General features: G+C 40.9%; 1 protein-coding gene across 1 annotated transcript in view; it reads left to right on the forward strand.

Annotated features, from left to right (window-relative positions):
- The first annotated feature begins 3129 nt into the window (after positions 1-3129).
- The window catches only part of dpf1 (double PHD fingers 1), a 40553-nt gene continuing 22147 nt past the window's right edge, over positions 3130-21535 (forward strand). Inside the window, exons 1-5 of the mRNA XM_017491747.3 lie at positions 3130-3466; positions 15778-15807; positions 18676-18836; positions 20290-20397; positions 20561-20688. Of these exons, the coding sequence (XP_017347236.1) occupies positions 3345-3466; positions 15778-15807; positions 18676-18836; positions 20290-20397; positions 20561-20688 (549 nt within the window). The 5' untranslated portion in view covers positions 3130-3344. The remainder of the gene's footprint in view (positions 3467-15777; positions 15808-18675; positions 18837-20289; positions 20398-20560; positions 20689-21535) is intronic.

The raw sequence follows: 21535 nt of genomic DNA on the forward strand, positions 1-21535 counted from the left end.
GTGAATGGATGGATGAATGGATGGACAACTCAGATTACTTTACAACCTACTTTCTTAAGAGTGTTTTCACATATGGACCTCTTTAAAAGAACAGAACTAAAAGTAGGCTGAGACACAGGTCCTCTCAGTTGACTTCGGTCCACTTCCTTTTCACACACGTTCCTTTTGAGACCAATAAACGCTTAGCTTTGCGGGTAACTGACTGATCTAACTGTCTATCACAATTGGTCTCCTGCTTTCACGCACCTTTGTCTCATCATCCTGTTTGTCATTCCTCCCTCTGTCTTTCCCGTCATCTCCATCTTAATTAAACTCTTAATTTCTGTCTTAGAGATCCTGACCTCCACATCAATCAGCTCTTTCATTACTGTGTTTTGAACTGATGTGTCTGCCGTATCTCTGCCCTTTATTCCTCTACAAGCTGTTACCCGGAGAAGATGATCACTCAGTCCCATCATCTATACTCAAAATAACATCTGAAGCATGATCAATCAAACTCTCGGAATATTAGTGCTGAACATGAAGGTCTCATTTCTTCTGGCGAGCCAATAACATGGCCACCATTTAGCAATGCACTGTAAGCCCATTGATTTCTGTGGCTGTAATAACTCTATTCATATGACAGAGTATAAAATCACATGTTCACTGTGCATACAGCTACCAGATGCTAATCAAGTTTTATATCAACAATAACCCCTTTGTTGTTTCCCTTTAAAAGTTAATCTGAGAGTCAGCAGGTGCTACACTGATTTAACTGTGAATTTATTTATAGTTTATGCATCACATCACAAAGGTGCAAACTAGCCAACAAAAAAGCTATATATGCTTATTTATGTGCATAACAATCTGAAAGCATACTCATTAAAATTAGTTTATTACTTATAATATATTTGGGTGACTCACTGGCTCCAACTGCTTTCAGTTCTGAGCATCATGTTCAAAAACAACCGGGGAAAAAAGGACACATGGGGCATATTTCAGAGGCATTCACTGAAACCATGTCGCACAAGTACACACTGACCAACCTGGATTTCATTCTGAGTTTCCTGCACAAACAGCAAAAGCCACAGGTTCCCAACCCTGGTCCTGGAGCTGGCCTACCACCGTTCTGTTCATCTTTATGTGATTACTTGAATTAGGTGTGTTAGAGCACAGAAAAGGATAGGGGGTACTCCAGGACAGGATATACTCCAGGACAAGGTTCTCCAGGACAGGGGGTACTCCATGACAAGGGTACACCATGACAGGGGTACTCCAGGACAGGGATACGCTGTACAAGTGGTCTTCCAGGACAGGTGGTACTCCAGGACAGGGGTATGCTGGACAAGTGGTCTTCCAGGACAGGGGTACTCCAGGACAGGGATACGCTGTACAAGTGGTCTTCCAGGACAGGTGGTACTCCAGGACAGGGGTATGCTGGACAAGTGGTCTTCCAGGACAGGAGTACTCCAGGACAGGTGGTACTCCAGGACAGGGGTACGCTGGACTAGTGGTCTTCCAGGACAGGGGTACTCCAGGACAGGTGGTACTCCAGGACAGGTGGTACTTCAGGATAGGGGCACGCTGGACAAGTGGTCTTCCAGGACAGGTGTACTCCAGGACCGGGGTACGCTGGACAAGTGGTCTTCCAGGACAGGTGTACTCCAGGACAGGGGTACGCTGGACACGTGGTCTTCCAGGACAGGTGTACTCCAGGACAGGTGATACTCCAGGACAGGGGTACGCTGGACAAGTGGTACTCCAGGACAGGTAGTACTCCAGGACAGGGGTACACAGGCCAGGTGGTACTCCATGACAGGGGTACACAGGACAGGTGGTACCCCAGGATGGATGGTACCCCAGGACGAGTGGTACTCCAGGACAGGGGTTGGAATGGTGCAGAATGATCTATATTCACAGCACTAGAGATGAACATGTGGTGGTATGTGAATCAATGGAAATGAGGCCAGCAGAGGCAATATTAGTGAGGCCAGCAGAGGTTCTCACCCTGTGGTCTGCGTGGGTCCTAATACCGCAGTATAGTGACGGAGACACTATACTGTAAAAACAGGACCATCTTTCGGATGAGACATTAAACCGAGGTCCTGACTCTCTGTGGTCATTATAAATCCCAGGACACTTACGGTAAAGAGTAGGGGTATAACCCCGGTGTCCTGCCCAAATTCCCCCATTCGCCCTTCTCTATCATCCCCTAATAATCTCCATCTCTGAATTTTAGATTGGCCACATCACTCTCTCTCCTCTCCACTAATAGCTGGTGTGTGGTGGGAGTTCTGGAGCACTATGGCTGCCGTCCCATCATCTAGGTGGATGCTACACACTAGTGGTGGTTGAAGAGACCCCACCCCCCAATACTATGTAAAGTGCTTTGAGTGTCTAGAAAAGTGATATATAAATTTAACTGTAACCACACTAATTAATAAGCAACACAGAACAGTCTACATGATCCTAGAAGCTTGGACACTGGAGCAAACACAACCAGTGTGTAACTACACTGTGACTGACATCAGGAACGGAGAATATTCAGTTCTACAGATACGCAAAAACATGATGGTATGTTTGGTGTGTTAATTATAACTCGGGATGTTCATCAGTCTGAACAGGTAAACACTGTATTGGCATCTCATGCTACTCCAGATGTCTGCTCCAGGTGGTGCCATAGAATCCCAGCAAGTTAAAACTGATTCACTAGGCTGCATACACATAAAGAGACAAAAGCACAAACCGTGCACACACACGTGTGATGGCTACTTTAGACCTTATAATATAAATATGGAAGAAACAATATTTATCTTTAACCCCACACCCACACACCCACCCACCCATACCCCCCCCCCCCACACACACACACACACACACACGTGTGATGGCTACTGTAGGTCTATATTACACAAATATGGATGTAAATATACTTATCTTTAAACACACATTAGCACACATACAAACACACAAACACATACGCGCGCGCGCGCGCGCACACACACACACACACACACACACACACTCACACACATACACATGCACGCGCACACACATTCAGATACACACACGCATGCGCGCGCGCTCGCGCGCACACACACACACACACACACACACACACACACACACAGAGAGGGAGAGAGACAGAGAGAGACATACAATCCAACCCTGACTGTACAGTAAGATGTTATGCTCTGAGGCGGGACTGTTCCACTGCGCGCACTAATACATGCCGGTTGTTGTAGTATGCTCTCGTGCCACCCTTTAAGAGAGCCTGCTCTACAAACTCCATTTCCCATGAGCCTCTGTGTGGTGATCCTGCGCTCCCATTGGCCGGCTGCTGCACCCGCAGCCCCAGAGAATGAATGAAATTGAAATTGCTGCTTACATTAGGACCTTCATGTACAATACCGGGGATCTGCAGCTCTCACACATTCTATCATTCCGTGACAAAAATGGCCACAGCGGTCCAGAACCCTCCGAAATCGTAAGTAAAACGTCTTATTTATTTTTTTTTAAATCTTGATTTCCGGAAGCTCAGGAGAGTCATTGACAACATCATAAATAATAATAATAATAATAATAATAATAATAATAATAATAATAATAATAGAGTGACGCCGGGTTTTCTTGTGTATAATAATAGCATGAAGGAATTCATGGCACGAGCCGGGTATTTTGGGGATGTCGCGGGGATGAGGAGCGCACCGGCGCTGCCGCGAGTCTGCGGCTCTAATGTGCGCATTTATGGGCGATATGGTGGAATGTTAAAGTGAGAAATTACGTGACCCGGAGACTCGGTGTGTGTCACTGATGGACGTGAACTTGAGGGAGGGATCAGGGAGCTTCAGCATCACAGAACTGAAATGATGAGCCGGTGGTTCTGATTGTTGTTGTGATGTTTGTTCGGGGAAATTCATTGGTATGCTGAATGGAACCGGGGGCACTGGCGGCGCGCTTCGTGTTCACGCGCTCGGGGAGCGGGGCGAGAATAAAAGATAATAATGAAATCCCATCGCTGATCAATCTGAAGGAGAGAGAGAGAGAGAGAGAGAGAGAGAGAGAGAGAGAGAGAGAATGCACACATTTTTATTGCTGCTTTGGTTTTATTCTTAGCACTGAAAACGCAGCGCGCTGGAGCATCAGTTCACATTCCGTCAAGTTTCCCCGCAAATCCTTTGTGCAGAGAGAGAGAGAGAGAGAGAGAGAGAGAGAGAGAGAGAGAGAGAGAGAGAGAGAGAGAGAGAGACACACACACACACACACACACACTCGGAGTGTGATTTTCCTCTCTCAGCCCGCGCGCTTCCGTGGGATCAGCTCCAAAACGAGTGCCATCGCTTCCTGTGTGTCCGGAGACTCCGGACCCTTCAGCGCTATTTCTTCTTCTCTCCGTGCAGAGAGGTGTCCAACTTGTGCTCTTACAAAGGAACACACTATATGGCCAAAAGTATGTGCACACTTGACTATCACATTCATGTGTCCTTTTTGAACGTACCATTACAGATGTGATGTGTGTACAGATGTAAACTCCAGTCTTCTGGGGAAGGCTTTGCACTAGATTTTGGGGGCGTGGCTGTGGGGATGTTTGGTGGTCATTCAGCTACAAGAGTTAGTGAGGTTGAGGTCATGTTGATGTTGATGTGAGGAGGCTCCAGTTCCAGTTCATTCCAAATGTGATGAGGTCAGGGCTCTGTGCAGGACACTCGAGAACTTCCACCTTCTTCCAACCTTCACGCACCGTGTCTTCATGGAGCTCGCACTTTTTGTGCACTTTGGGTCGTGCTGGAACAGGTTTGGGCCTCTTACTGTAGTTCCAGTGAAGGGAAAGCGTACACAGAGACATTTTATACAATCGTGTGCTTCAAACTTTGTTACAATAGAACCACAATAGGTGTGATGTTCAGGTGTCCAGAAACTTTTGGCCATATAGTGTACCTTAAACATTTGAAAGTTACAGATATCTTGGTACAAACAATGGTACTACCTCAGTGTCAAGGAAAGGTACACTTTGGTGCTTTTAGGAAATAATACAGAGTACAGGGATAGGATATCTATTGTACAGTACAAACTCTTACAAAACAACACCGTTCCTTTTTGCTGTGGCGATGCCCTCAAGGGTACACCTTTTGCACCTGTACAGTATATTTACACTACATTGCCGAAAGTATGGACACCCCTGACAATCACACCCATATGTGGTTCTTCTTCAAACTGTTACCACAAAGTTTGAAGCACACAGTTGTATAGAACGTCTCTGTACGCTGTTGCATTACAATATCCTTAAGAACTAAGAGGCCCAAACCTGTTCCAGCACGACCCAAAGTGCACAAAGCGAGCTCCATGAAGACAAGGTGGAAGAACTTGAGTGTCCTGCACAGGTCCCTGACCTCAACTTTTGGGATGAACTGGAACGGGAGCCTCCTCACATCAACAGTACCTGATCTCAACCTCACTTGTAGCTGAATGAACGCAAATCCCCACAGCCACGCCCCAAAATCTAGTGGAAATCCTTTCCAGAAGAGAGAGTGGAGCGCATGTGATATGGATGTGATTGGTCAGGTTTGCACATACGTTCAGCCATATAGTGTGGATAAAGTGTACCTTTAAAAATTATTTAAGGCTCAGGTTCTCATTCCTGGTCCTCATTCCATGTTTTAGCGTTTTCCCTGCTCTAACACTAGATTCAAATAACCATCTAATGAACTCCAGGGTTCTCCAGGAACAGGGTTCAGAACCTGTGATTTAAGATATATACAGTTACAGGACTGTAATTAAATGTTTAGAGTAATTTACTAGGTGAAATGTATATACTGTATATCCCCAGCCCAGTGAAAAGAAGAGGTACAGTTTGGTATTTTTTTTTTTTTCTGAGAGTGCACTGAAATCTGTGTAGTTCCTTTTGGCATGGCAGGAACCAAAACCCACAGGGACTGGATGTTTTTGTCCTCTCCTGGATTTGAAATGTAGACCCTTAGTTTCAAAACAATGCCTGGTGTACAGGTATATGAATGGAAAATTTCCCAGATGTGCTCCTTGCATACTTGTTAGATATCAGTCCTGGTCTTACAAGTCACACAATTAAAACTGAAGAACAGAACGCACCAGCATCAATCACCTTTGATTTCTTGAACTCATATGATTATTTCTTGCCCCGTATGATACGAACACAGGATGATGTGAAGCGGTATATATAGAATGTGTATAATAAATCAGTAGATTTGGTTGTTTTTGAAGGATTGAGATGAAATGGCTCCTGAGAGGATGTCTGATGATGCGTTTACAGACATGTCTCCCCAAAAATTGACGGCTTTTCACAGGGATTTTCCACTGGATTAGTCGTCCTTTAATCTCTTTCCTTCCTTCCCTCGCTTTTCACTCGTTCTCCTGTTCGCAGACTCGAACACTCCTGTCGTCCTTCCTTCCTTCCTTTATTTATTTATTTATTTATTTATTTATTTTTTGCGCATCTGTTTGCATGTTAAAATGGTATTTCTCCTACCTGGTTCTGGCACTTGTTATGCCTTACTCTCGTATCATTTTATCTGAAGCGGTTTTATCAGCCGATGGCTCAGATATTCTGCTCCGTTATTCTGCTTTGCGTCAGTGATTTGAGGAAAAGGATTTCTATATTCTATAACTCCTTAAAAGGGCATCAAGTGCTCTCATGCCTGCGTCCGTAGCCCCAATTTCCTTTAACCGTTCTCTTCATCTGCCCCCCTTTCCTTATTTGTTTGCATAACATCATCTGGAATGCTGTAAGGAATTTCTTTCGGAGGCCGGTGGGCCGTCAAATCCATCAGTTCCTTTTAATTTTCAAGACAGATATTCTTTGTCTTTAGAATGAAGAGAAAGAGAAAACAAGAGAGAGAGAGAGAGAGAGAGAGAGAGTTATTTTTAGCTTGATGACCTATTTCTAAAAGCTACCTACCTAACTGACTGTCACTCATCACGCTGGCGTTAAGGTACCTCATGGAGAACCTTCCTCGTCAGTAGGCCACACACACAACTTGAGTTCCAGCACAGCGGGTGCTGAGCGACTGCAGCATGTTGTGTTGCTGAAACTTCTCTCAGGTGTGGGATCGTGAAAATAGTACAACGGAACACCATTTGTTGAATGTTCAGGTACGGGGCCAGTTCCTGATATGTTTTAGTCTTTGAAAGCCCTGCTAGTGCACGTATACCAGCGTCCCCTGTGTATAAATAAACACTATGTTATCTCTCAGGCTGTCTTTGCATAAGGACTGGAGTTTGAGCACTGAGCAAGACTTTATTGCAGATTGATGAACTGAACAGAGCATTTTGATTGAAAGGGGCTACTCAATATTATAACCAAACAAAAACCAGGTCTCCACAGGATGTTTAATCAAAACAATTTAACAGCTGCTGCTTCTTCTATTCTTTCAGCTGCAGCCTAAAAACAATATGTTCCTTATTATGCACCTGCACTCACCTCCACATTTTCATGGTGTTCTTTGTTTGTGTGTTACTGCGAGGTATAGTGTGTGTGTGTGTGTGTGTGTGTGTGTTAGTCTGAATCAGACTGTGCAATCAGAGCTATACAGCAATGCGCAGCACTGTGTGCGGGTCCATCAGAAGATTTATTGCTTCTCCACTTTGGCTGTTATTACGTGGATGGACCCTCTCCACAGGCCTTCATTATTAAAGTGCCGAAGGAAGAAATATTCATCTCGTCTCTGACGAAGCAGTCCCACCGGCCATTTTCACGGGGGATCAGTAAGCATGGCCTTCTAAAAGAGGCCAGAAATGGCTAAGGGAGAGACTGAGATTGGCCCAACTGAGAAGAAGACGTGACATCATCAGAGCAAACTGACCTATCTGAATGCTTGCGGTTATGTGGAGACTAGTCCAGGTGTGTGTGTGAGTCAGAAAAGAGAAAGAACGTTGAGGGGGCTTGATAATACTAAACAGCTTATGGTTTACATCTCAAACTTTGCTTCTATTCAGAATATTATTTAAATGTTTGCAATGGTGTTTTGGATATTTATTGGCGCTGTAGAACATTTTATGTGTGAGCTTTCTGCTCACGTCACTTTGTTGTTGTTGCTGGTGTTGAATAAAATTGTCATTAGATTCAATTTGACATAATGTTTACGCATTAATTATAGACATTATTACGTTCATGGTTTTGAGTTACTGAGGTTTGCATTAAACCCATTCAATTCAAGTGACCAGCCATACTATGGTACGAAATAAATATAATAACTTTAATCGCTTTAATAATGGTGAGTCGTGATTTACACCACTGTAACAAAATAAATAAATGAATCACAGACCCCTACGCTACCCTTTGCCTATGTTACGTGGACCCCTGAGGTTACCCGTACCCCACATTGAGAACCATTGGTAGAGTGGACACTAATATAACTACAGTTTAACCTCAGTAAAGTGTGACAATAGCCGAAGTCATTGTTTACGAATCACATTCGTACTATGTCCAGTTTTACACCTGCTCCAACAAACCAACGGGATTGATACAGGTTTGAACAGGTACAAAAAGTCCGTGGTGACCTGTAAGGGTGGGCGATATGATAAACCTAATATATCATGATATCTCAGGACATGAGCTGTATCATGACATGTACGTTTCCTAATAAACGAGTGTTGCATTTCAATCCAAAGCTAATTAAATTGATCCAAAAATCAATTAAATATTGGACAAGTTTAACAAATCTACTAAATTTTTAAAAGGGTTAAAAAAAAATCTAATCTGCTAGAGTTTGTAACTGTTTATATATATATATATATATATATATATATATATATATATATATATATATATATATATATATATATATAAATAAAAACGTATTATCCTCATATACTACGATACTATTATGATAAGTGTCTCGTGATATAATTGATCCATATTGTCATATCGCCCGGCCCCAGCGGCCTGTGTAATCTGCACTTTACTCTTTGTTTAGTTATTTTATTTGTTAGATTTGATTCTGATTTGTGACGCAGGACGTTTTCCGATCCAGGAATCTGATTACAAACTGAAAATCACACTTAACTAGCAAGGTTTTAGACATATTTAGGCAGACTGTCTGTTTTTACCACCACATCTGTTAATCTGGCTTCTTACACAATATGACCTGTTCAGGAAGCTTAGGAAACAAACAAACAAAAAAACCCCCGACAAATTTCCATGTTGTTTTGGTGAAATATACAGCAGTTACGATATCTCATGTGAAGAGGCGTAAAAGTATGTTATAGGCAGACAACTGGATTTCTACAACCATTTTGGATTATGGAGTTTTAAAAACAAACAAATTAGAAACTATAGCGAGGTTTCAGCACTGCAAAAACGTAAGAACTATAAATAAAAGGTTAAGGCTGGAAAGTGGAGTTTTGTTGTCATAGCTTCATTAATATGAGATCATTCCTATACATTTTGCACAAGGTCAGCTTAAATGAACCTGCATTACAGTATGTCAGAGACACATGCATGTTTTTTTTATTTATTTTTAATTTTTTCTATCGCATATTGACAGTGTAATGTTCAATGCAGCAATTCCATTTGAAATGAAATGGAATAGCACAATTAACAAGAGACGTTCTCACAAAGCAGCTTTACGGCGTGGATTTAGATCCCTGATGAGAAGGAAAGAGGCGACACTGGCGAGGAAAACTCCCTGAGACGAGAGAAATGAGGAGGAAACCTTGCGAGGAAGCAGAATCTAGAAATGCACTCTGTGCATGCAAAAGAGAGAGAGAAATGGAAAAGAAATGAAATGAGCTGATTTGGCTGGGTATGTGAGGAGAGGGAGGGGAAGAGGTGATGGGTGAAGAATAGAGGGAGTGTATGAGAATTGTAAAGGGCAGTCTCCAGTATAGATGGGGGATGGGGGTGCGCTGTGCCCTTCTGAGAACTAGAAATGTTATAGAAAGGCTCAGGAGGCCATCAGCGTTTACTGAAACTGCAGTTGGAGCGAACACATTCGTTTTCAGACTGTTGTGCAGGAGTCGTTTTAATCCGTTCAGGTTTTATCGTCAAGTACAGTGCAGAACATGCAGTGCAATTCTTCTCTCATGGGCAGCATTGTAACAACAGATATAAACATAAATGATCTTAATGAGCGGTGAGTGCTACGGTTCTTTTCATAACTTTTTTTTCCTTCCATTGTGCTAGGCTGGAAATGACCCGTCACACTATTGTCCTCATGCAGTGTCGCAGGACGGCGTAACTCATAGCGCTATCTGCCCTCTTCCACATACATAAGCTCGTGGATGCGCATGATTGGCTAGTGATTGATAGGGGAGAGCACGGCCACTTTGCTCCGTTGGTCCATGCGATTTGAACTTGGGATCTCTTTGTGAACTCATGATCAGGGAAATGTTTTCCTCTTGCGCTGCTCGGGAGCCTCCCTGTTGAAATGTTTTATAGAAACGTTCTGATGGACATGCTAACAAGCTGCAGCGAAACAGGTCGACTAATTACACGACGCCAAAGGTGATTTTTAGTGTCGTCAGGAGATTCAAAATTGTAGGATTTGTGTTTCTATTCAAACCATGTGTCATGTTGCTAATAGATGAGTTATTTAAAATAAAGAGTAGTATTACTGTATATTCGTATGGAAACATAATGGTTTTTAATTATTCACTTGGGACATCAGTTTCAGATGTTCTCTTCTCTTCGTGTGCATGTGTTGGTAGATGTAACAGTTATACTAAATCGCCCCCATGAAACGTGTGTGTGTGAGTGTGCATGTGTGTGTGTGTTCAGGGTACCTTGTGATGGACTGTTCTTACACCCAGGGTTCCTGGAATATGCTCCAGAACCACAATGAATGAATGAATGAATATATGGATATTACCAGAGCTACATGAATCCTCACTGTAAACACCAGTGTGAAATGAGCAGAATATATGTATACACATTGAACACTGAGTATTGGAAGTTTTTCTTTTTCCATGAATTTGACTCCGTATACAGTATGTACGCAGAGCCTGGGAACGCATTATGGTCATTTTTGTGAATAATTATGTCCCTGTCTTACTGGTAGCTGATGAATATCCCATACTTTGCGTGTTTTTTTTTTGTTGTTTTTTTTATCGCTCTTTTGAATTGAAAGTGCTCTGTGTAGTTTATCAAAGTGAAGTATTGTCTTTTCTGGTGATGATTCATCTCCTCTAGAGGGAGCCCTCTAATTCTGTTAGGAAGAAAAAAATGTGTTAATTGAGACTAATTGCAGTTGAGGTGTTGGGTGTCAGTCAGTTTATTAGAGCTTGTATCATTGTTCATTTTCAGCTGCAGTTTCGCCTGTCCTTTTCAATAGCAGGGACGTATTGGGTTAGAGGAGACTGGTACTCTCGCTCGCTCTCGCTCTCTCTCTCTCTCTTTCTCTGTCTCTCACTGTCTCTCTCTCTATCTCTCACTGTCTGTCTCCCTCTCTCTGTCTCTCTCTCTCTCTTTCACGCTGTGTGTGTGTAGAGGGTCTGACTTCTGCCTGGTAAGAGCTCAGTTCAGATGCTCCTGGATATTAATCCAGATTTTGATTTTAGACAACCCCCCCCACCCCCATTTTGCCTTGTGTTGTTTTTTGTTTTGTTTTGTTTTCTTTCCTTTTTGACGATGTGGAGCGGACTTGAACCTCCCTTTGTTTATTCCTGTTTAGTTGGGACGTGTGGGACTTAGCCGCTTTGACTCCATAACAGCAACAAGAACAACAACAACAATAATAATAATAATTATTATTAATATAATAATAATATAGTTAACAGTATGTTTTATTGTTATAGGGCAAACCTTGAAACTTTAATAGTGTGGGGAAGCATTGCAGTCTTTTTCCTCCAGATTTCATTCAGGTTCTCCTGTTTCTTCCTACACCTCCTAAAAACATGCCAGTAGGTAAACTGGCTGCTATCCGAGGTGTGAATGAGTGCTCATGGTGCCATGTGATGAACCGGCATCCCTTCCAGGATGTATTCCCACCTCGTGCCCAGTGTTCTCCACCGCGACCCTGACTGAAGATGAATGCATGAAGACAAAAAATCCCCCCCCCCCCCCCCCCCCCCCAAAAAAAAAAAAACAACAAAAAAAACAAAACATCTTTATCAATGCTTGCAATAGTTCTGGAAATGACTCTACTGTATATATTTAATACGCTAGCATTCTCCCAACCTGATCATGTAATACCTGAACAGCAATCAGTGTCATTCTCTTTAAAATGTGAATGTGTAAGTGGATACCATGATATACTGAATATAAACACTACATTGGGTTTAAGGTTACATATCCTTTCGCCTCTAATGATTTAATGAATATGATATAATGAACTCAAGCACAAGACCATTTGCTGAAGACGTTCTCTGATGTGTTTAAAGGTGCGGTTTGTTTTCTGAATTAGCTCTGGCTCACTTTCCCAGCAGCCTTGGAGCGGCCCAATCTAGAAAATCGTTTATGCTTTTTTACCTTCACGTTCTATACAGAAAAGGAGAGGAAACAGAATTCCTGAGGTAAAATTAAACATGTAGTCTGTTTCTAGCTACCCCGGCCTATTTACCCTGCCTTTTCCATTAGGCTATTCTCCATCATCCTCTGGAAAAGAGCTTTCAAGGGCACATGGGTATGGCGTAATGTAATGAGATTGTGCGGAGAAGCAACCAAACTGAGAGCGGCCATTTTCTACAGCTGTCAAAGTATTATTGAGAGCCGAGTTGTGCCGATTGCGCTCTGAGTGCTGGAATGGAGGAGGGCAGGAGTGATGGGGTTTCGATTCAGATTGGGATGGGCAAGAAGAGGGAGGGGCTTCGGGAGGAGCCTTAGGACTCCATTTTTTTCCCCATGTGGATTTGTGTGTTGTGGCTTTCAACTTGCGGCTTTTTTTCTGCATCACGGCATTACAACAACATAAAAAGGCTTTTGTGTTTGTGTGTGATAAGGGTTGAAAGATAGACATATTTCTGTAAGCACACTGTCCATAATCAAACACTTCATTTAAAGACCGATCGGACTGAGTACTGGATTGAATGCTCTTTATGTTTAACATACTTTTAATTTTTCCTACATTTCATGTAGATTGTCATTTGGTGAAACTGCTGTTGAGCTTTTTAAGGCAAAACACTACAGGTAGAAATGACAATTTCGGATGAATCGCATCTATAACATGTCTTCCATTAGACTTCCAAAATTCACCAGAACAGTATTTACCTCACTGCTTTTCCCCAGTACTGACCATGGCATTATCTGAAATGTAGCTTCTGTTCCTGTAAACTTTAAGCTCCACGTACGATTACATCATGTCATATAAACCTGAAAATCTTCCTTCCTGATATGTACTGTATGTCGATTTATACATAATGCTGACACATATGGTCAATTTCCTTTACATACCTTATAAATTAAACTTACTAGAATGGAAACACGTCATATTTGTAAAACTCAAAATCTTTTATTTCTTTCTATATTCCAAACCAAAAAATTCCTAGTTGACCTTCATTCATGAAAACAGATCTGTTTATTCCATCCCTATTCAGAAGGATAATATAACATGCTAATTATTTTTGGATGTATGTTAGATTTTATACTGAAAAATGGTATGGGCTAATTTTAAATAACGACGCATTTTCTTCACACACAAAGTGTTCTGTAAGAATTTCTCATGAGCGTGAAATTGTGAAATAAACGTGTCAATTCTATCGTCCAAAGAGTACAATTCTGGTCTTATTATGTATGCAAATTTGCAGATATTTCATTTAATTATACGAAGTCTCATTTGCATACATAAATGTACATTTTTGATATTGTAATGGGCAAAGATTGCTTGTGATATTTGTGAGAAACATTAGTCTGTTATTATTATTATGCATTTGTGTGTGTGTGTGTGTGTGTGTGTGTGTGTGTGTGTGTGTGTGTGTGTGTGGTTATTTGCCTCCAGTCAGTTGGTGGACACTCAGTCTTGCGGCGCTTGTATCAGTGTCGGCTCAGTTCACAGCTCTCTGCGTAGACTGTTTTCTGCCTCACTTAAACCTCACTTTGGATAAAAGCGTCTGCCAAATGAATAAATGTAAATGCAACAAACGCAATGCAACTAAATCTAATAACGTCCTTGATGCCATATTTGGATATTTGATAGTGTGTTGTGCTAGAATGCGGGCCTCGATCATGCTCTCATACACAGTATACAGTATATTGTAAGGCTGCACAAATAATCATAATCATTTTCATATAATAATGATTTTTGTCTTCATTGAACAAGTAAAACATTACTGGGAGTGCTGTTTTATATATATATATATATATATATATATATATATATATATATATATATATATATATATATATATAAAATAAATAATCAATGACAAAGTTACAGAGTTACAGTTAACACCCCTGCAAAGTTGCTTATTTTCAAAGTGTTTTATTCCTTTTATACTACAGTACAATTTTTTTAATTTACTAACGAATGACACGCAGCGCTTTTCAATTCATTTCAACAGTTTATAGTAAGTTTAATGCTTTGTAAACACTATGAGACAAGTTATTTCCTGTTATCCCTTATGTTATAGCAGCTATAAACAGTCGTTCTCTCTCCAGCCTCTTGTTTACTGTGAAACAGGTAATGGAAAGTCCTCGGTCCATAAAACTTCCTGACAACGGACATCTCCTTACAGTTTGCCGTAACGACGATGATATGTTTTTCGTTCTTATATAACAGCATGTAGATTAAATTATGCGGAGTGTGTGTCTAACCCTAACCCTAACCCTTTTACTATAGAACTGGTAACACATTAGAACAAGTGCATTAATATGAAATACACCAGGCAGGCAGCACTATTGTCTGAGCTTCTGTTAAAGAAAATGAATCGAAAACCTTCTGACCAATCAGATTTGAGAAGTCAGCATCGCTGTGGTGAAATTGTACACAATCAGCTGGGATGTTGACGAGCTTTTATCGCGTCTAGGCCATTTAATCATCATTTATTTGGGCGCATACACTGATGTTCTGTAATTGTTAGTTGTATTTGCTGATTTATTTTGGAACCGATTGTGTTTCTGTTTAATTTATGTGCCTGTACTGATAAAGGAACATAGACTTGTTTTCAGTTGATCTGAAATGAAATTTGCTGAAGTCTAAATAACTGTGATTAAAACATCCTTATGTCATCAGAGAACAAAATAGTCATGATGATTATTTTTGTCGATATTGTCCAGTCCGAGTATATTGGCATGCTTTTAAACTGTCTAGGAAAAAACCCCCAAAAAACAGTTGAGCCATCATTTTAAATACTCTCTCTAGCAGTTAACTCTATATTGCTTTTAGCAAACTGGACCCCAGACAGTAGTTTAAGCTTGTTATGGGTTTTTTCCCCATGTATTGCTACAGCAGTGAAATAAAAACTAAATCACAGGGTTCAATACCACTGGTCAACTGTTAAAAACCAGCACACGCATGCATTTACACACTCCAACCTGCTTTCCCAGGCTCTCCACTCGTGTTTACTCTGGGCTTCAGATCTATCTGTTCCCTCTATTACCTGCACTCTCACTCTTTTTTTTCTTTCTCCACAACGACAACGCCCTTGATGAATAAATAAATAAATAAATAAAACCCCATAAAAAATACTACCTACCTGAATGCAGTCTGTCATTTTCTTATATAAATCACAGCTTTAATGCATTTCAGTGTAATGTAATTAGGGAAGTCTCTAACAGCAGCTGAATATTTGACTTCTCGAATCACAGCACAGATTTTAATAGCAATTATCCCCCCCCCCCCCCCCCCCCCCCCCTCATTCTCTTATCATGTTTCTCTCTTATTTTCCTTCCAGGCAATCGAGTGGAACAGTCATAAAGAACAGGTAGGCTTATTGCACTGCATCCTAGCTGGTGACACTGCTATGCATCAGAGCAGCCTGGCTTGCACAATAAGGTTCATGTTAGCATGCTAGGTACGTCCACAGGGGTGGACAAATCATAAATTCATTAGTTCGCCCACAGCGAAAGAAGTGAAAGCGCCGGTGTAGTGTGCAGCTCGGTCGCATTTTTATGTGGAATGTTATTGACTAGGCTAAAAAGGGGTCGCTAACTTAACATAAGAACACATGGAATGCTAGTTAAGTCCTAGTTACGCGCATTAAGACGAGTATATGACGTAGCACATTGTGTATATTCCCCACAGAAAGTAAACAAGGTGTTTAAATAAATTAAATACGGAATGCTCTGTTTCACAAAGGTCAATAAGGAATAGGGATTGTTTTTTTTTGTTTTTTTTTAAATATAAAAGTTGCTAAACCTGTCGTACATCAGACAACTATGAATTAAAAAGCAAACAGTATGGACATGAAATCTGCTCATCTTGGGCACTATAGCGCCTGCGAGCAGAAGAGATTTACTTGTAGATTTTGTGTGCCTGTAAATCAGTGTCCTGGAAAAATTCAGGTTTGTTCAGCACAGTGGTTGCTGTCATTCAGCCTCATTTAGCGTCCCGTTGAATTGGGCTTAAAGGAACGAAATTCTTCATTAGAGCACAAATGCGCTATAGTGATGTCACAGGATATTTACTCCAAATTGAAGGGGCTGCTTTGCTTTCGGTGACAGATGCATCGTTCTTGTTGCTTCATAAACTGTGACAGTGTCATTTTATCTTAGGGCTACTTTGAGCTGTTGATAAAGTGTTGTATGAAAATGATTTGATGCTGAAGGGAGATAAGTGGCATCAGTCGAATGGTAAGGTGGGATTACGTAATGAGTTTCAGGGCTTTCTGGAGATGAAAAGCGCACCAGCAGGTGAAGGAGAAGCCTGAGATTTAGTTTCCTGTTATCTGGGGTTCTCTGTGAGCTCACCATGGCAGCTTTTAGACAAAAAAAAAACCCCCAACAACAAATAAATACTCTGGTAAAAGTTTTTCATTCAAGTTAAAATGGGGGAAAAAATGGTGTATTCGGCAAAGCCACAGCACCTGAAAAGACCAAAATATGGATAGAAATTACGGAGGTGAATTCGGGATCTTCCATCCAGCGCAGTATATACATATATATTTTGTAATATGTACAAAAACTGAGTCAAAAAAGGTCTTACTGCTAATCAACAGGGTTTCTCTGCTATCAGGGACCAAACCAAGACGCGGCGTTTTTAAAAAGTTCCCAAAAAGTTCTATATTTGTCCACTTTGTCCATAGATCCCAGTTCCAAAGTTCCAGTATCTTCTAGCAAACTCCAAGCGCTTATGTTCGTGGTTAGATAAAAAAAAGAAAAAGAAAAAGAAAAGAAAAGCTTTTTTTTTTTTCCTCGTGCACCTTCCAAATAGTTTGTTGCTGTGGAGGTGGTGTCTAACTGTAGAATTCGAGACTTGGTGACCCCAAAATGCTACCATCTTCTGCAGATCTCCAACTGTAATCCTTGGAGCAATTTTTCTCTCTAACCGTCCTCCTCACTTGTGGGTGCAGTTCCCTTACATTTATGTTACACAACTTTATTTTTGTGTGCAAGCATTTCAGTTACTGTGACCCAATTCTTTGACTAGTTAAAGCATATAATCTCGTATGTTGGTAGAAAAGGGCTTTAAAATACCTCTGTTTGCGAAACAGGTTGTTTACTCCTGTAAAAACTTGATTTAGGAAGCGTTAAGCTTAGTTTCATACTACACAAACTTAATCTCATAAAATGAACTGAATGGATTTGGTTTGGATTAAATAAACTTCAGTTTGGTTGTTGTTATTTTACATTACAAATTGTTTGCTTGCAGTTATGTAACTGACTAGCTAATATAGCCTGCATTCGAGTATGTAACTTTAAAGTATGTGACCTCTTTGGACTCTGAGTCCGTCTAAGAGTCAGGGCTAGATTTCCATCCTAACAGTGAATTTGAAGCACTAGATAAAAAAATTTTTTTTCAGCCTAGACTTAAAGATTGAGACCTTGTCTGAGTCTCAAATACTAATTGGAATACTGTTCCATAGATGGGAGGCTTTGTAAGAAAATGTCAGCCCCCTGCTGTAGTCTTCATTATTCTAGGTACTCATAAAGAGCCTGCACACTTTGATCAAAGCAGCCATGACGGCACATAAAGGACCAACGTTTTCACTCGCGTAGTGTAGTGGGAGACTTTTCGTGTGTTCTAGGTCATTAGTAGTATTTTCAATGCAACGTTTTTCGAGAAGTCAAAGAAATTTGGATAACGTGATCAAACTTCTGTTTCTGGTAAGGACTCTGGCTATTGTTTTCTGGAGTAACTGGAGCTTGTTTATGCACCTTCTGGAACATCCAGACAGCAAGGCATTTTAGTAGTCCAGCCTAAAGGTTCATGTTTGCGAGGTTGCACTTGCTTTATGCCTGAAAAAAAGATCTCTAAGTTTGAAAATCATGCAGAAGCCCAGAAGCCTGGAATATTTCCAACCCTTACAGAAAAGTCACACGATTCACAATTTATTCACGATTTATACGATTCATTTATTTTATATTAATTTTTTAAGACGTATGGGATGTGGTTTAAATTTTTTTATGTGATTTTTCTCGCATGAATAATTGTTTCGAAGTCACATGAAAAACGTAACATTTTAAAACATGGGATTCTGGCTATTACACACAGTGTTTTTACTACATAGAAGTAGGACAAGATCAAGAATGCTTTCACACAGCCCACTGCTTTAAAGATTTAAATATCCAAACTCCGTTTCTCTGCAGATACCAGTATTAAATCATGTCTTCACCCTTGTACTTCTCTCTAGCCTGGGCGAGGAGTTTTATCGTGAGGCGATTGAACATTGTCGAAGCTATAATGCTCGCCTGTGTGCCGAGCGCTCCATGCGTCTGCCCTTCCTGGACTCACAGACTGGCGTGGCACAGAGCAACTGCTACATATGGATGGAGAAGAACCACCGAGGCCCGGGTGAGTGTGTGTATGCCGGTGTCTGTTAAAGAGACACAAACTTGTTCTTTTACAAAGCATGAGTTCTCAATTTAGCAGATATTTAAAATTTTAGAATAAACATTATCTAACAAGAAAAGATGTAAGGCAGTTACCTCATTTATCAACACCTCGTAATTCAAATGCAGTAAAATAATTAAAATAAAGTTGCAGCAATATCTGAGACAGTGAAGGCATCCCAGGTCCAGTGCTAATGATATGTAAATCATGCGCCATAACGTGTGGAGATATCAGCATTTCACTTACCATACAACATGCAAGCAAGCCATTGGTTACCTGAGTGATCTAGACTAGCTAGCCAGATGTTTTACAGTATGAAAGCTTTGTATTAAACTTAAGATGTCACTCCCATGTTTGGTAGCCATTGTGTTAAATATATCTAAGTGCTGGTACAGCCTATAGGTAATGCTCAGGATAATGTGTAAGGGACGTCTTTGCTAGATGGCTAGAGAGTAGCTAGCGACATGTATTGTATGAATTAACATGAACTAGCTGGCTAGTAAGCTAACAGATGTAGCAAGCTACCGAATTCCCATATAGCATTTAGTTAAGTTAGGTAGCTAGTTAACGTTACCTGTTTATAATGGACGTGGTGTTCACTTCAGTGTAGCTCACTTAGTTATGCATTCTAGTGTAACTAAAGGATTAGTTGTGTCAGCTGTAGACACATGAAAAGCAACTGGTAAAGTAATAACTCCAGTTTTTCACCAGATGACTTATTTACTCTTACTTAAGTCAATTTGATGAGTGCTTTTACTACTACTCAAGTGAATGATTACTACAGTAGCAGTGCTTTCACTCAAGTCAGTGTGTTTTGTCCGCTTTCTACCACTGCCTTCCATCAGAGAATGTCATTCTGTAGAAATTTCTTCTCAGAGTGTCAAAATCTGATTGCTGCTTTTCAAATACGAAACGTTCGGGGTATTAATTGATAGCTTTTGTTTGACATCATCTACAGTAGAGGGCTGTACTTTATCTGGAGACGGTCCTTTTTTAAAGCTTCCTGCAAAACCTATTAAGTTGCACAGTACTGGCGTTTTATTTGTACTTTAATGGATTATATATATATTCGAGTACATTCGTTACAAATTCGGAGCGTAGCGCGGGTTCAGTAGTTCGATCCTGAGCTCTGTGTCTGCATGGGTTTCCTCTGGGTTCTTTGGTTTCCTCCCGCCTCCCAAACACATGCACATAGGTGGCTTGGTAATGCTCGCTGTCCCATCCAGGGTGGCCCAGACCAGGATAAAGCGCTTCACTGAAGATAACTGAATGAATGTAGTTAAATATATATTTTTATATGTAGCTTTTTTAAAATTCTTTACCCATTAAAAATGAAACATGTGAAGAATCTGAAGAAGCCTGATTTGCAAAGAAAGAGTTTTGTACCAGTGTTGTGTTTGCTTCTGGGTTGCAGGCGTGTCTCCGGGGCAGCTGTACACTTACCCAGCTCGCTGCTGGCGCAAGAAAAAACGGTTAAACATCCTGGACGATCCACGTCTGGGACCCATCGAGTTTAAGATAGGTAAGCGACGGACATGTCTAGTTGATATCATCCACGGGTTTACCGGCTGCAATGATTTTATAGAAGCGTGTAATTTAAGGGTGATACAGTCATAGACACGTCCCTGAAAAGCTGTATGCATGTGCTTTAAAGTAACTTTGGGATTATTGATGTGTGTGATCAGACTACGAGTCGGCCTTGAAGAAAGAGGGAGGTGTTCCTGAGGGTCCCGTCCTTGAGTCCTTGCTCAGCGGAGAGCCTTTAGATAAGAAAGTGGAGACAAAGGAGGAGGAGGCCATGAGCGAGTGTCAGGTGAGCGACTCGGGTGACTTTTACATGTGGACTTCAGTGCATGTGAAGTTCTATACACCGACGGAAAGTTATTTGAGAGGACATTAGAGGAGACAGCGTCTCAAATCAGAATAATTGACTTTTCAAATGAATTAAAGTAAATCTGAGCTATTAAAGATGAGTGTTTACAAGAGGACACATCAAATGAACACACACACATTATGACTTCATGACCTCGTCCTGGCTTCATAAAATCCGTGTAAATACTTATAAATGCAAAATAATAGGATGTGCTGGATCGAGTGCTATTTTATAAGCTGCTGCATAATGAAGGTGGAAGCCATTGTGTTAAATTAAACTAAATTTACAGTGAATAATGTGACAATTCCAACTAGAGTGTTCGTGCAGTAATATCCTGGCAATATAACAATCTCCAATTTGATCGTATATCATCTTACTGATTTATTAGTCATTTTCAAAATGTCTCTCGCTTTAAAATTACATCATATTATTTAAAAAAATGAATTTTCTATCCCAGACTAGCAGAGCAAGTGCTTGTGCTTAAAGGGGGAAGTCTATTGAAAAACGCTGTCTTAAATGCTTCGGTTCCAAACTATACGTGTGTAGAGGTGTGCGCTACGTGCAGGTGAACTGAATCATCCGAATGGCGCTCCCAGAAAATCCCAGAAGCATCTGTATAACCTGACCGAATATGAGTAACTTTTCACGTAAATATTGATGAAACATTTGGTGTCGCCTTAAGTTGCCGACTCTGAATACAACCCCATGTGCTTATCTCTCTCTCACACACTCAAAACCCGGGACATTATTGGCACTTTTACCAGATTGGGCATTACATCGTTTAAAC

This window comes from Ictalurus punctatus, chromosome 17 (genome assembly GCF_001660625.3).
Source record: "Ictalurus punctatus breed USDA103 chromosome 17, Coco_2.0, whole genome shotgun sequence".
NCBI lineage: Eukaryota > Metazoa > Chordata > Actinopteri > Siluriformes > Ictaluridae > Ictalurus > Ictalurus punctatus.